The 13,994-nt window shown below is 42.7% G+C and overlaps 1 protein-coding gene across 3 annotated transcripts in view; it reads left to right on the top strand.

The window, feature by feature from the left end:
- Nucleotides 1-13,994, top strand: part of TUBGCP5 (tubulin gamma complex associated protein 5) — a 94,610-nt gene that overhangs the window by 9,005 nt on the left and 71,611 nt on the right. For all 3 annotated transcript variants that reach the window (XM_036420127.2, XM_036420126.2, XM_036420130.2), the window contains exons 2-3: nt 674-727; nt 839-947. In XM_036420127.2, the coding sequence (XP_036276020.1) occupies nt 674-727; nt 839-947 (163 nt within the window). The remainder of the gene's footprint in view (nt 1-673; nt 728-838; nt 948-13,994) is intronic.

Below are 13,994 nucleotides of genomic sequence, written 5' to 3'. Positions count from 1 at the left end.
GTGGGATTACTGGGTCAAATGGGAGTTCCATTTTCAGTTTTTTGAGGAAACTCCACACTGTTCTCCACAGTGGTTGCACCAGTCTGCATTCCCACCAGCAGTGCACGAGGGTTCCTTTTTCTCCACAACCTCGCCAACACTTGTCGTTTGTTGATTTGTTGATGTTGGCTATTCTGACAGGTGTGAGATGGTACTGCATTGTTGTTTTGATTTGCATCTCTCTCCACTGCTATATCTTAATGCTTTAAAAAGGAATGTTTCTTACTTATCACAAACTTAAAAATACTTCACAACTGTATTTCAGTATACTTGGTTTCCTTTGTATTTCATTTTATGATTTAAGAGAGAGGAATCCTGACTCTTCACTGGGCTTTATTAGGCCATAAAAAAAAAATTAGGAACAGTATAGGATGTGCTATGCTGGGCTTAAATACAGGCCATTATGGGAAGTCAGAGAATCCAGAGGACAGGTACCCCCACCTGCGTCCTGAAAGGCCCCTTGAGCGCTCCCTGAGATGCATGGTGGTTTGCCTGGATGACGGGGGGTGAAAGAGCGAGCGGAGCACTGTTGAGCATAGCTGAGTGTAGGGTGTTTGGAGACATGAAGGGCAGTGATACTGGTCTGCTGAGGTAGATGACAAGATTGATGTAAGAATTGTATTTTGTCCTCTAGATTTCATCGTTTCTTGGATGTCAACAGTCATAAAGTAGAAAAGACAGTAGAAGGGTAAGTCAGTTTATATGTGTGTGTATATGTAATTATTCAAAATATGTGTATTTTTATAGATATTTTTGTTAATTTAACTTTCTTTCAGTACATTTTTTAAATATATTTTAGAATTTATGAAAAATTCATCATTCATTCTGATCTCGGTAAAGCTGCCAGTTGGAAGCGATTAACTGAGGAATTTCTAAATGCTTCGCTCCCGAACATACAGGAAATAAAGGTAGGCGTTATATTGTGAGAGCTCTCTTGTGTATTTTGCCATTTCCAGTCTGATTATTGTCAACTACTTTCTGTTGATTAAACATTAATTCTCTTAGTATTGTTCACGGGCTAGAGAGGAATATGCTGGAAACTGACTTAAGTATTGTCATGAAGCCCAGTGTGCTTCAGGCTTGAAATAAAAGAAGAAGCTTGTGTTTGTTGAATCATCTCAGCCCCAGCCTGCTGTGAAAATTGAGATAAGAGCCCTGGCTGGTGTGGTTCAGGGGATAGAGCGTCAGCCTGCGGACTAAAGGGTCCCAGGTTCGATTCCAGCCAGGGACACATGTCTGGATTGTGGGTTCAATTCCCCCAGTAGGGGACGTGGAGGAGGCAGCCAATCAATGATTCTCTCTCATAATTGATGTTTTTATCTCTCCATCTCCCTTCCTCTCTGAAATTAAAAAAAATATGTGTGTTGTTTTTTTTTAGAAAATTGAGATAAGAAATTGACATAAATAATAGCACTGTTTAGCTATCTCAGGTCTTTTAAATGCTTCTCAGCACTTGGCAATAGGAACTTCCTGTAGAATGCTCATTAGATGCCAAGTACTGTTGTGAGCACTTTCAGTCGTGTGTCCCCAAGATCACCTTTAGGCTTGATGATGCCCTAGAGAAATTCACAAAACTTTAAAAAAAAACTGCTCTTCTCACAGTTACGATTTATTACAGTGAAAGCATCCAGTCAGCAATGAGCAAAGGGAAAGATGCCTACGGTGAGGCCCAGGAGAAACCAGTCACAAACTTGAACATAATCCTTTCCAGTGAGTTTCATGGGAATGTCCTAATTCACCCAGTGGCTGTGTTAACAACACATGCAAAGTGTTGCGAACCAGGGAAGCTCACCTGAGCCTTGGTGTCCAGGGTTTATATTGGGGTGACTTGTTGCATGGATGTACAGTGCCCATGAGGCTGGCCTTAGCAACTCAGTCTCCAGCCCCACAGCAGTCAAATGAGACCTCTGGCATAGGAAACAGGCATGTGCTATAACTCCCATTGTTAGCATACATGGTCTGGTGTACGGCCAAAGCCTCTAGCATACAAAAACCCTTTTCTCTGCAGGATAGTCCACAGGCTCAGGTTCTCTCTTAGGAGCCAGGCGTAAGCCGTCCTGCAGGCTTTTGAGGTGTTCACAGTTTAGGCAGTCTGTGCCTCCTGCAGTAACTTGTTTAATCTTCATGGTAACCTCTGTTATTATTGTTTTTAATATATTTTTATTGATTTCTGAGAGACAGGGAAAGAGATATAGAAACATCAATGTTGAGAGAGAATCATGGATTGGCTACCTGCTGCCTGCCCCCTTCTGGGGATTGAGCCCACAACCCAGACACGTGCCCTTGATCGGAATTGAGCCATGACCCGTTAGTCCCCAGGCCGACATTCTGTGTACTGAGCCAAACCGGCCAGGGCAGTGCCCTCTGTTGATGCTCATAGGCTTTCCCTTTGTCTGCACAAAGGTGTGGACCTTCTTAGGACTAGGAAGAGGGCTTTAGACATTTTAAGGAAGGGCTATGAGGTATTTCTGGAAAAGAGAGAGCTGCAGTCTCTGAGTCCATGCTGTGAGGGTGAGCAGCACACCTCATGTATTGTTCCTGCAAAAGAAGAAAGCCACATCTGTTTTATATCTCTTGATTCATTTTGTATAGCTTCCTGGTAGCCTGTAAAATTTAATAAACAGACCCTATGGGACACCGTAATAGTAATAAGAAAAATAATGGCAAATGCTTTTACAGCACTTATTACATGCCAGGCACTGTTACTTTCATAACCACCACAATCAATAGATACTGGTACAGGAATCATTTTGGGAAGGCTTTATATAACCTCTGTTTCATATGTACCAATGAAAATACCTATGTTTTGCAAATAATTAAATGAAACAGTGAGTGTCACTTGTGATTTTTTACCGTGACCTTTTCATGGCCATCCCCGATCATTCTTCTGTGTACCCAGCAGTAGGGCTCCCTGAATACTGGGACCACATCCCCAGCCCTGCAGTGGCCCATGCTGGGTGCTGCACTGCAGAGCCCTCTCCCTCCTCCCCCGGTGAGCCACCCCGTCCTTTAATATTCATTCCAGGCGCCTGAACAAAGAAGATAATCAATATTTGTTGAAGAAATAAATCTGTGTGACCCTTTCTGCAACACTGTCCCTCATACAAGTTCTTCATCAGTATAATGATTAACAAATATATTTCTCCAGTTTCTATTTATCTTCTCAGTAAAAGTGTTTTTTAATATTTATTGTGGTCAGTGTTACAGATGTCCCCCATTCCCAAACCTTCCCCATACTATGTCCATGGGCTATGCATATTTGCATATTATAACACTAGAGGCCCAGTCCACAAAATTCGTGCATGGGGGGTGTCCCTCAGCTCAGCCTGCACCCTCTCCAATCTGGGACCCCTTGAGGGATGTCTGACTGCCTGTTTAGGCCCAATCACAATCCAGGAATACTGGCTCTCAACCGCTCACCTGCCTCTGCCTGATTGCCCCTAACCACTTCTACCTGCCAGCCTGATCACTCCCTAACCACTCCCCTGCTAGCCTGATCAATGCCTAACTTTTCCCCGACCAGCCCCATTGCCCCTAACTGCCCTCTGTTGCTGGCCTGGTCACCCATAACTGCCCTCCCCTGCTAGTCTGGTTGCCCCTAACTGTCCTTCCCTGCAGGCCTGTCTTCCCCCACAACTGCCCTCCCCTGCAGGCCTGGCTGTCCCCAATGGCCCTTCCCTGCTGGCCTGGTCACCCCTAACTGCCCTCCCTGCTAGCCTGATCACCCAAAACTGTCCTCCTCTGCTGGCCTGGTCCCCCCAACTGCTCTCCTCTATAGGCCTGGGTTCCTCCCCCAAAACTGTCCTCCCCTGCTGGCCTGGTCTCCCCCCAATTGCCCTCCCCTGCTGGCCCAGTCACTCCTAACTGCCCTTCCTGCTGGCCTGATCACCATTACTGCCTTCCCCTGCAGGCCTGGTCCTCCCCAACTGCCTTCTCCTGTAGGCCTGGTTCTCCTCCCCAACTGCTCTCCTCTGCTGGCCTGGTCACCCTTAACTGCCCCCCCTGCTTGCCTGATGATCCACAACTGCCCTCCCCTGCAGGCCTGGGTTCCCCACAATTGCCCTTTGCCAGCCTGGTCACCCCTAACTGCCCACAACTGCCCTTCCCTGCAGGCCATCTTGTGTCTTGCAATGATGGCCAATTTGCATATTACTCTTTTATTAGATAGGACTAGAGGCCCGGTGCACGAAATTCATGCACATGGGGGGTATCCCTCAGCCCAGCCTGCACCCTCTCCAATCTGTGATCCCTTAAGAGATCAAGCCTAAACAGGCAGTTGGACATCCCTCTCACAATTCAGGACTGTTGGCTCCCAACCGCTCACCTGCCTCTGCCTAATTGTCCCTAACTGCTTTTGCCTTCCAGCCTGATAACTCCCTAACCACTCCCCTGCCAACCTGATCACGCATAACTGCCTTCCCCTTGCTGGCCTGGTCTCCCCCAATTGCCCTCCTTTGCTGGCCTGGTCACACCCAGCTGCCTTCCTCTGCTGGCCTGGTCACCCCTAACTGCTCACAACTGCCCTCCCCTGCAGGCAACCTTGTGTCCACATGAGGGCAGCCATCTTTGACCTCATGGGGCGGCCATCTTGTGTCTTATAGTGATGGTCAATTTACATATTACTCTTATTAAATAGAATGTTCTTTGGTTATCTCTGCCCTTCTACCTCCTACTCCTCTTCAGTCATTCTGTCCCATGTTTCTATGCTGTTGGATATATATTATTCATCAGTTTACTTTGTTTGTCAAATTCCACATATTAGTGAGATTGTATGGTATTGGTCTTTTTCTTTTTAAAAAAAATATATTTTATTGATTTTTTTTTTTTTTTTTTTTTTTTTTTACAGAGAGGAAGAGAGAGGGATAGAGAGTTAGAAACATCGATGAGAGAGAATCATCGATCAGCTGCCTCCTGCACAACCCCTTCTGGGGATATGCCCGCAACCCAGGTACATGCCCTTGACCGGAATCAAACCTGGGACCCTTGAGTCTGCAGGCCGACGCTCTGTCCACTGAGCCAAACCAGTTTTGACGGTATTGGTCTTTTTCTAACTGGCTTATTTCACTTAGCATAATATTCTCCAGGTCCATCCAAGCTGTTCCTTTTGTACATTCCTATAGTATTCCATTGTGTAAACGTACCACAGTTTTCTTACCCATTTATCTATTGACTACAAGCCCAGTGCATGAAATTCATGCATAGGTAAGATCCCTAGGCCTGGCCAGCGGATCGGGGGCCTCTCTTGGTGGTTAGGGAACATCATAGTGAGTGATCGAACTCTCAGTCGAACTCCGGAGGGGACTTGGCACATGAGCCTTTTAAAGAGATAGGGATAGAGACAGAGACAGAGACAGAGACAGAGACAGAGACATAGGCAGTTGGGCTGTTTATATTGTAGATCTTAGCTATTGTAATTAATGCTGCTATGAACATAAGGTTGCATATTCTTTCTGATTGTGTTTTGGGATTTTTAGGATATATTCATAGAAGTGGGATTGCTATGTCAACAGGCAGTTCCATTTTTTATTTTTATTTTTTAATAAACTCCATACTTTTTTTCATAGTGGCTGCACCAGTCTGCATTCCCATCAACAGCATATAAGGCTACCTTTTCTCCACATGCTCACCATGAGCACTTGTGGCTTGTTAATTTATTGATGATAGTCATTCTGGCAGGTGTAGGGTGATATATTATGTAGTTTTAATTTACATCCCTCTGATGATTAGCAACTTTGAGCATCTCTTCATAATTCTATTGGCCATCTGTATGTTGTCTTTGGAAGTGTCTATTCAGATCTTTTGCCCAATTTTAATTGCATTGTTTGTCTTCCTGGTGTTGAGTTGTGAGTTCTTTGTATATTCTGGAAATTAACCCCTTATCATATGTATCATTGGCAAATATGTTCTCCCATACATTAAATTCCCTTTTAATTTTGTTGGTGGTTTGTTTTGCTGTGTAGAAGCTTTTTAGTTTGCTGTGGTCCCATTTGTTTATTTTTTCTTTTGTTTCTCTAGTCATAGGAGATATATCAGTGAAAATACCACTACATGAGATGTCTTAGATTTTAAGGTTTGGTGACACATTTAAGTCTTTTATTCATTTTGAGTTTATTCTTGTGTATGGTGTAAGTTGGTGATCTAGTTTCTTTTCTTTTTTTCTTTTTTCTTTTTTTTTGTATGTGTCTGACCAATTTTCCTAACACCATTTATCAAAAAGACTATCTTTACTCCATTGTATTCTCTTGACTCCATTGTCAAATACTAATTGATATTCATCTGGGTTCATTTCTGAGGTCTCTTTTCTGTTCCATTAATCTACATGCCAGTTCTTGTGCCAATACTGTTTTGATTACAATGGCTTTGTAATATAGTTTGATATCCAATATTGTGATATCCAATATTTGTTCTTCTTTCTCAAAATTGCTATGACTATATGGGGTCTTTTTGGTTTCATATAAATTTTTGGAATACTTTTTCTAGATCTGTGAAACATGTCATTGGTATTTTAATAGAGATTGCATTGAATCTGTAATATTGCTTTGGTAGTATAGACATTTTAATGATACTAATTCTTCCAATCCATGAACACAGTATTTGCTTCCACTTGTTTGTATCTTCCTCTATTTCCTTTTTTCAATGTCCTATTGTTTTCCTAGTGCTGGTCCTTTAACACCTTATTTCCAAATATCTTATTTTTTTGTTGAAATGGTATACATATAAGATTGTCTTAGTTTCTCTCTCTGAGAGTTCATTATTGGTGCATAAAAATGCCATGGATTTTGGGGTGTTAATTTTGTATTCATAAATTCTGAATTCATTTATTAAATTGGTAGGTTTTAATGGAGTCTTTAGGGTATTCTATGTATAATATCATGTGAATAATGAGTTTTTCTTCCTCCTTCCAATTTGAATATCTTCTATTTCTTCTTATGTTTGATTGCTATCACTAGGACTTGCAGTACTATCTTCTTAACACTAGAAGTTGACATGAGGTTTTCTGTATATTGTCCAAGAACTTGGTTTTCTGATGTTAGCTTCAGATTTTCTTTCTTCACTGCAGAGAGGTCTTGAAGTGTATGTTGGAGTTCCAACACTTGATTAATAAGTCGTGTTTTTTCCTCCAGTTCCACCTGATTTTCAGGATCAACTGCATCCATGTCAGCATTCATCATCCTGGGTAACAAACTTTTGGACCTCGGATACAAAATCCTTGGTAACTGGTCTGCCGATCCAGGCGCCGGGAGGGGTAGGTACCTGGCGGATGCTACAGGCCCCGACACTGGGAGCGATGTCAATTTTGAATGATATCTTTGCTGGATAGAGTATTCTTGGATTCAGTCCCTTGCTTTTCATCACTTTGTAACTTCATGCCACTCTCTTCTGGCCTGATGTGTTTCTGTTGAGAAATCAGTTGATAATCTAATGGGAGATCCCTTGTAGGTAGTTTTCTGTCTCTCTCTTATAGCCTTTAATAGTCTTTCTTTGTCTTTTACATTTGCCAATTTAATTATATGTTTTGGAGTAAGTCTTTTTGGATTCATCTTGATTGGGACTCTGTAATTCCTGGTCTTTTGTGACTTTTTTCTCCACAAAGTTAGGGAAGTTTTCTCTCATTATTTCTTCAAACAGATTTCCTATTTCTTGCTCAGTATCCTCTCCTTCTGGCACCCCTATGGTGAAGATGTTGTTTTGATTTGTGTTGTGCCAAAGCTCCTTTAAACTCTCTGACTTTATTCATTTTTTTTTCAGTTGCTGCTGTGCTTGGTGTCTTTTTCTACCTTGTCTTCTAACTTGCTAATTTGGTCCTGAACTTCTTCTAGTCTACTGTTGAAACCTTCCATCGTGGTCTTCATTGCCTGCATTCTTCATTTTCTCTTGATTCTTTTCATGTTGGTGTATTTCTCATTCAGCTCCTTATAATTCTCATTGAGCTGCTTGTATTTCACATTCAGCTGTTTGTGCATCCTTATAACCATTACTCTAAATTCGTTCTTTCTTTCATTTACAAGTTGTTTCTTTGTATTCCATTCCTTTATATTTATTTCTATGTATTAGATCAAGCTGCTATGCCACCCAGATTTTTGGTGTTGGTCAAATGTTTTTTGGGACCAGTGGAACAGTGTCTCAATCTCCTGGCCTCCTGAGCTGGGCTTCCCCCACTCAAGATATTTGGGTTGCCCTGTTGTGGTTGTCTCTTGAATGTTGTCCGTTTGTGGATGGAGTATCCTCTCAGGGTGTCTGATTATGTGTCTCATTCCCTACCATGTTGTGCCAGCCATTGAGAAGATGCTGTCTGAATAGCACAAAATACAACAAGATAAGACACAACACAGAAGGAAGAGAACAAGAATGTATACAAACCCCAATAGCCCCATGACCACGAGAGAAAAGAGAATTAAGAAAGAGAAAAGAGCAAGAATGATGGGACAAAAAGAAAAAATATATGGAGGAACATAACAAAAGAAAAACAAATAAAGCAAAAGGCACAAACAAAAAACATCCAGAAAAGTTGGGTAGGGGCAGAATCTATAGATATAGAGCTTAAATAAAGAAAATAAGTTTTGGAATCAGGTAATCTAAGTCCTTTTACTTTTTCTTTTTCAAAATTGTTTTGTTTATTATGAACCCTTTGAATTTCCAGACACCTTTTAGTATCAGCTAAATTTCTGTAAAAAGCAATTCATATAATTCTGGTTTGGTGGTGATGAACTCCTTTAGCTTTTTTTTTATTAGTGAAGCTCTTTATCTGACCTTCGAATCTGAGTGATAGCTTTGCTGGATAGATTATCTTTGGCTGTAGGTTCTTGCTATTCATCACCTTGAATATTTCTTGCCATTCCCGTCTGGCCTGCATGGTTTCTGTTGAGAAGTCAGCTGACAATCGTATGGGTGCTCCTTAATAGGTAACTTCCTTCTTTGCTCTTGCTTCTTTTAATATTCTCTCTTTGTCTTTTGCTCTTGGAATCTTAATTATGATTTGTCTTGGTGTGGTTCTCTTTGGATTCCTTTTGTTTGGAGTTCTGTGCGCTTCCTGAACTTGTAAGTCTAATTCTTTCACCAGGTGGGGAAAGTTTTCTGTCACTATTTCTTTCAGTATGTTTTCGATATCTTGCTCTCTCTCATCTTCAGGGACCCCCATAATTCTGTTGTTGGTTCGCTTGAAGTTGTCCCAGAGGTTTCTTACATTATCTTCAACTTTCTGGATTCTCTGGCCTTCTTGCGTCTGCGGAGGAGTGTCTTCTGGCTCTTTATGTTCCAAATCTTTGACTTGATTCTTGCGATCTTCCATTCTGTTTTTAGGACTCTGTATAATATTTTTTATTTCAGACAATGTATTCTTTATTTCTTGTTGATCCCTTATTATTTCTAGTTGATCTCTTTTCGTATCCTCATAGGTCTTGTTTATTTTATTGGCCTTTTCTAGGAGATTCTTGAACAACCTTATAAGTGTGGTTTTGAACTCTATATCCAGTCACTTTTTGTCCTCCATTTATTTCGTTTGTGATCTATTTGGTTTAGGCATTTTCACAGGCAGCTTTCCTGATGGGGCGGGGTTTCAGGGTGGAGCCTACAGCCTTGGCTTCCGTCAGCCCCGCCCTATGTGACTCCTGAGACTCAGGGTCCTTCAGTACTTGTTGCGAGCGCCTCTGAGAGAAAGGTGCCCTCGATTTTCTCCTGCTGCCAAACTGTCTATGCTCTCCCCCAATGAGTCCGGTATTGGGGTTCAGTTCAGTTGGTAGTGGGATTGGAGGTGGCGTTCAGAAAAGTCTGGAGCCCCTGTCTCCTTCCCATCAGGGCAATCTCGCGGCACAGCCGGCCGGCCCTTCTCTGCGCGCAGTGTGCGTGCCTCCGGGACCTCCTTTCGCCGCTTCCCCGGAGTCCCGCCTTACAGCCCGGCTCCCTATGGATGAGCCTGGGTCCCCGGGGTCTGGCCTAGAATTGGGGTTCAGAGCAGTTGGAGCTGGGCCCAGCACAGTCGGAGCTTTTCTCTCCTTCCCGCTTGGAACCGCCAGCCAGGCACTCGGCCTCCCTCCTCTCTGGCTCTGTCCTCTCCGCGCGCCGCGTGTCTCCGTACCTTGGGCTTTTACAGCTCCTCCGCGCTTCCTTCTGGTTTTCTCCTTGCTTCTTGTTGTAGAATTTCCAGTCAGTTGACTTTCCTGTAGTTCTGGGTAATGTCCATTTTATATTTTAGTTGTATTTTGTTGAAATTGTTGTGTGCGGCTGCGGCTAGTTGCCTACCCGAGCAGCCATCTTGGATTCTCTCTCTGGAATGCTTTTTCTCTCCTTATAGTTTCTTCATCACAGGAACAAAACTTGCTTTATAGCCAGTTGAAAACATTTGCACTTTAACCAATATCTGTGAAGTGTTTTCCCATGCCTCATCTCATTTGATCCTCACAAAAGTCCTGGGGTAGGTATAGAAGATTCAATGGAATCCTATTTTCCTTCTTTCTTTATTTATTTCTTTATTGATTAAGATCTTAAAAATAGGTCATTATTCCCCATTACCCCCCACCTTCCATTCATATTCCCAGCCTCCCTGTTGTCTGTGTTCTTTGGTTAGGCTTATATGCATGCATCTAAGTCCTTTAGTTGACCTTTCCCTCTTACTCCCACTCTCCCCTACCTTCCCTGAGGTTTGACATTCTGATTAATGTTTCTCTGTCTCTGGATCTATTTTTGTTCATAAATTTATTTTGTTCATTATATTCCTCAAATGACTGAGATCCTGTGATATTTATCTTTCTCTGCCTAGCTTATTTCACTTAGCATAATGCTCTACATCTTCATCCATGTTGTTGCAAATGGTAAGCATAGTATTCCATTGTGTAGATGTACTAGAGTTTTTTAATCCACTCATCTGATCTTAGCTATGGTGAATTGTGCTGCTATGAACATAGGGGTGTATATATCCTTTCTGATTTATATTTCTAGTTTCTTGGGATATATTCCTAGGAGTGGGATCACTGGGTCAAATGGGAGTTCTATTTTTAATTTTTTGAGGAAACTCAAGTAAAATAGAGAAAATAAAATGACACTTAAAAGAAAAAGTAAAATAGTAGTAGTAATAATACTGATTGAAAATTAAAATGTAATTAAAAAGGTAAAATCAAGTGAGGAAAAAAGAAAAAAATTAGTTTCTGAAGTAAAAGATTTTAAAAAATTAAAATAATAAAAATAAAATGTGCAGTAGTGAAGGTCATTCACTTCCTCTACTGTTCTGTTTGGCACGCCTGTTTCTCAGTCAGGACAGTATTGCAGTTCCCTGCGTTCCACCGCTCCTCAGTGTTGTAAGCCAGCCCTGATTTTTAAGCAGGCAGTGTGTCTTACTTTCTTAAATTCCTTTATTTATGATTACACAAGAGGCAGTTTGTGATTCAGCCCCCGTGGCAGTGTTTCTGGATTGGCCTCCGGGTCTGTAGATCCTCTCTAGCCTGTGCTTAGGTCTGCTTTCCCTGTGACACTCAATGCTGGTCTGTGGGAGTGGGCCGCCCCCGAGCTGGTTCTCCGACAGTCACTCCCCGCTCTGACCCCCAGGTTCCAGAAAAACAACTTTCCCCTGCAGTCTCCTAGGGTGTCCCCAACTGGGCAATCTCATGCATTGGGTCTAGCATTCAGAAGCAAGGATTCAAAGAGGAAAAAGCGGAAGTGTGCAAACTCTGGGCCACGTGCAAGTCTGCACAGTCCCCTTTTCCCCGTGTCCAAGCAGCTGGCACACTTCCAAACCTTCAGGCTGTCCTGTGTCAGATCTGAATGGGTTGGTTTTTAGAGATCCCCTCTGTTAGCAGCTCTGAGGACCCCCTTCCACATTCACAGATCACGCCATCCCCAACAGCCACGGATTTTTCTAGGTGCAGACTTCCCCGGTCCTCCAGCTCCCACAGTGTGCGCTTTTCTCTGTCCTGCCGGGATCAGAGACCTCACCTTATCCCAGGCGACATCTGACCTTTCTTGTGGTGGAGTGTAGAGCTCCTCTGAATCGCGTGTTCGCGCCAATTGGGGACGGGTGCTCCGGGGTTCGCAGCTGGTGGGTGCCGCAGTTGTAGATTTTCAGGCTTCCGATAACATCCACTTTCCCCTTCAAGATGGCGCGCTCTCTGCATCTGAGCCATTGGCTCCGGGAGAGAACCTAGCAGCAGTAGAGGCTACCTGGACAGGGGCGCCCTGTCCTGCAGTCCCCCACCTTTTCCTGTAGTTTAGCTGTCCCTTAACTCACCAATAGACACTCCCCGTGAGACCCTCAGCTTTCCTATCTGCTCCAGGATAAGACTCGGAACATGTCTGTCTCTTCCATCGCTATTTTTTTTTCTGTCAGAATCCTATTTTCTTTTCATTAGCTGGAAAACAGAGATTTAGAAAGCCTAGAAACTTGACTCAGCTGAAAAGAAGTAAGAAATGGTGGACCTAGAAAATGACTTTAGGTTTTTTGTCACTGCACAGAATATAGTCAAACACTGCTGCAGTTAAATATTTCACTCTTTGTTCTCCCTGCATGATCTACAATAATAATCTGCTTTGTGTTGATTTTTACTGCTGTGTTGTGAACAATTACCTGAAAGAGAAGTTTGGGTGCTTCACTGGGTTGGAAAACGTTTAGCTACATCAGAAAGCAGGTCTAATTAAGCAAGTTCATTCTATATGTATAAAAGACTAAGTTGATTGGCAAATGTGCAATACATATAAAGCTCTCTGGCACCAATCGCACGTGTGTTTTGATGTGTCATTGTCGATCATGAATTTGGTTGATACTTCTATTATAAGGGGTGAATAGTGATATTAAAATATTTCTTCTAATTAATTTCCTCTCAGTGTGCATGAATTCCTGCACCAGGCCACTAGTTTTCTATAACCATGTCATCGCTGATTAAAGTCACTCCTTCCTTTCTGGTCTAGAGTAGTTTTTGTTTTTCAGCTTACTGTATTGCTGGAAACTTCGGGAAAATACTGAGCAAAAGCCAGAGTGCACATCTGTGCCTGGTTACCGGCCTTGGAGGGAAAGCTTCAGATATGGCAATTAATTATTATATTACTTGTAGGTTTCCACTGAATTCCCTTCAGCGTCTTGTGCATGTTCCGTTTTATTCCCAGTGTGTTGAGAGCAAGTGTTGAATTTTTGTCAGATATCTTTCTGCATCTTTGAGATGATAATGTTTTTTTGCTTTGTATTCTATTAATGTGATGTCTTCTTCAGCTGGAGCTGCCATAACAAAATACCAAGGACTTAAAAACAGAAATTTCCTTTCATAAGCTGAGGAGGCTAGAAGGTCTAAGGTCAGTGTGCCGGCCAGTTTGGTTGCTGGTGAGGACCCACTTGACTGGTAAAAGGCCACCTTCTCTCCAAGTCCTCACATGGCCGGGAGAGCTCTTTGCTATCTCCTTTTGTTGTTGCTGTTAATTCTCACCTGAGGATATTTTATCCCATTGAGTTTTAGAAAGAATGGAAGGGAGAGAAAAGAGAGGGGGGGAAAAAATCGAAGTTTCTTGATTGATTGCCTCCTGCACGTTCCCTGACAGGGTTTGAGGATTAAACCTGCAACCCAAACATGTGCCCTTGAACAGGAATCGAACATGTGCATGAGCCACACTGGCCAGGGCTCTGCTGTCTTTTTTTATCCCATCAGATCAGGACTCCAACCTCATGACCTAATAACTTCCCAAAGACCCCACCTCCAAATACCATCAAATTGGGGATTCGAGTTTAAACATGTGAATTTGACATTCAGTCCATGACATATGGTATATAACTTCAAATGATTTGGGGTATTCATCTGCTTTATTTGTGTGTGGACTGAGAAGTACATGCATACTTAAGTCCACTTTCAAGTCTGTCCTTGCTTGTACTTTGTTAGTTCTCATCTCCTCTGTGCACGAGCTCCACTCCCTTAGCCAGCAACGCGTGAGAGGCATGGGTCCACTCGGCCTGCTGTGCATATTACAGCCTCTCGTCAGTCCCA

The sequence above is a fragment of the Pipistrellus kuhlii genome, unplaced genomic scaffold (assembly GCF_014108245.1).
Source record: "Pipistrellus kuhlii isolate mPipKuh1 unplaced genomic scaffold, mPipKuh1.p scaffold_m20_p_62, whole genome shotgun sequence".
NCBI lineage: Eukaryota > Metazoa > Chordata > Mammalia > Chiroptera > Vespertilionidae > Pipistrellus > Pipistrellus kuhlii.
This window is presented reverse-complemented; position numbering and strand designations above follow the sequence as displayed.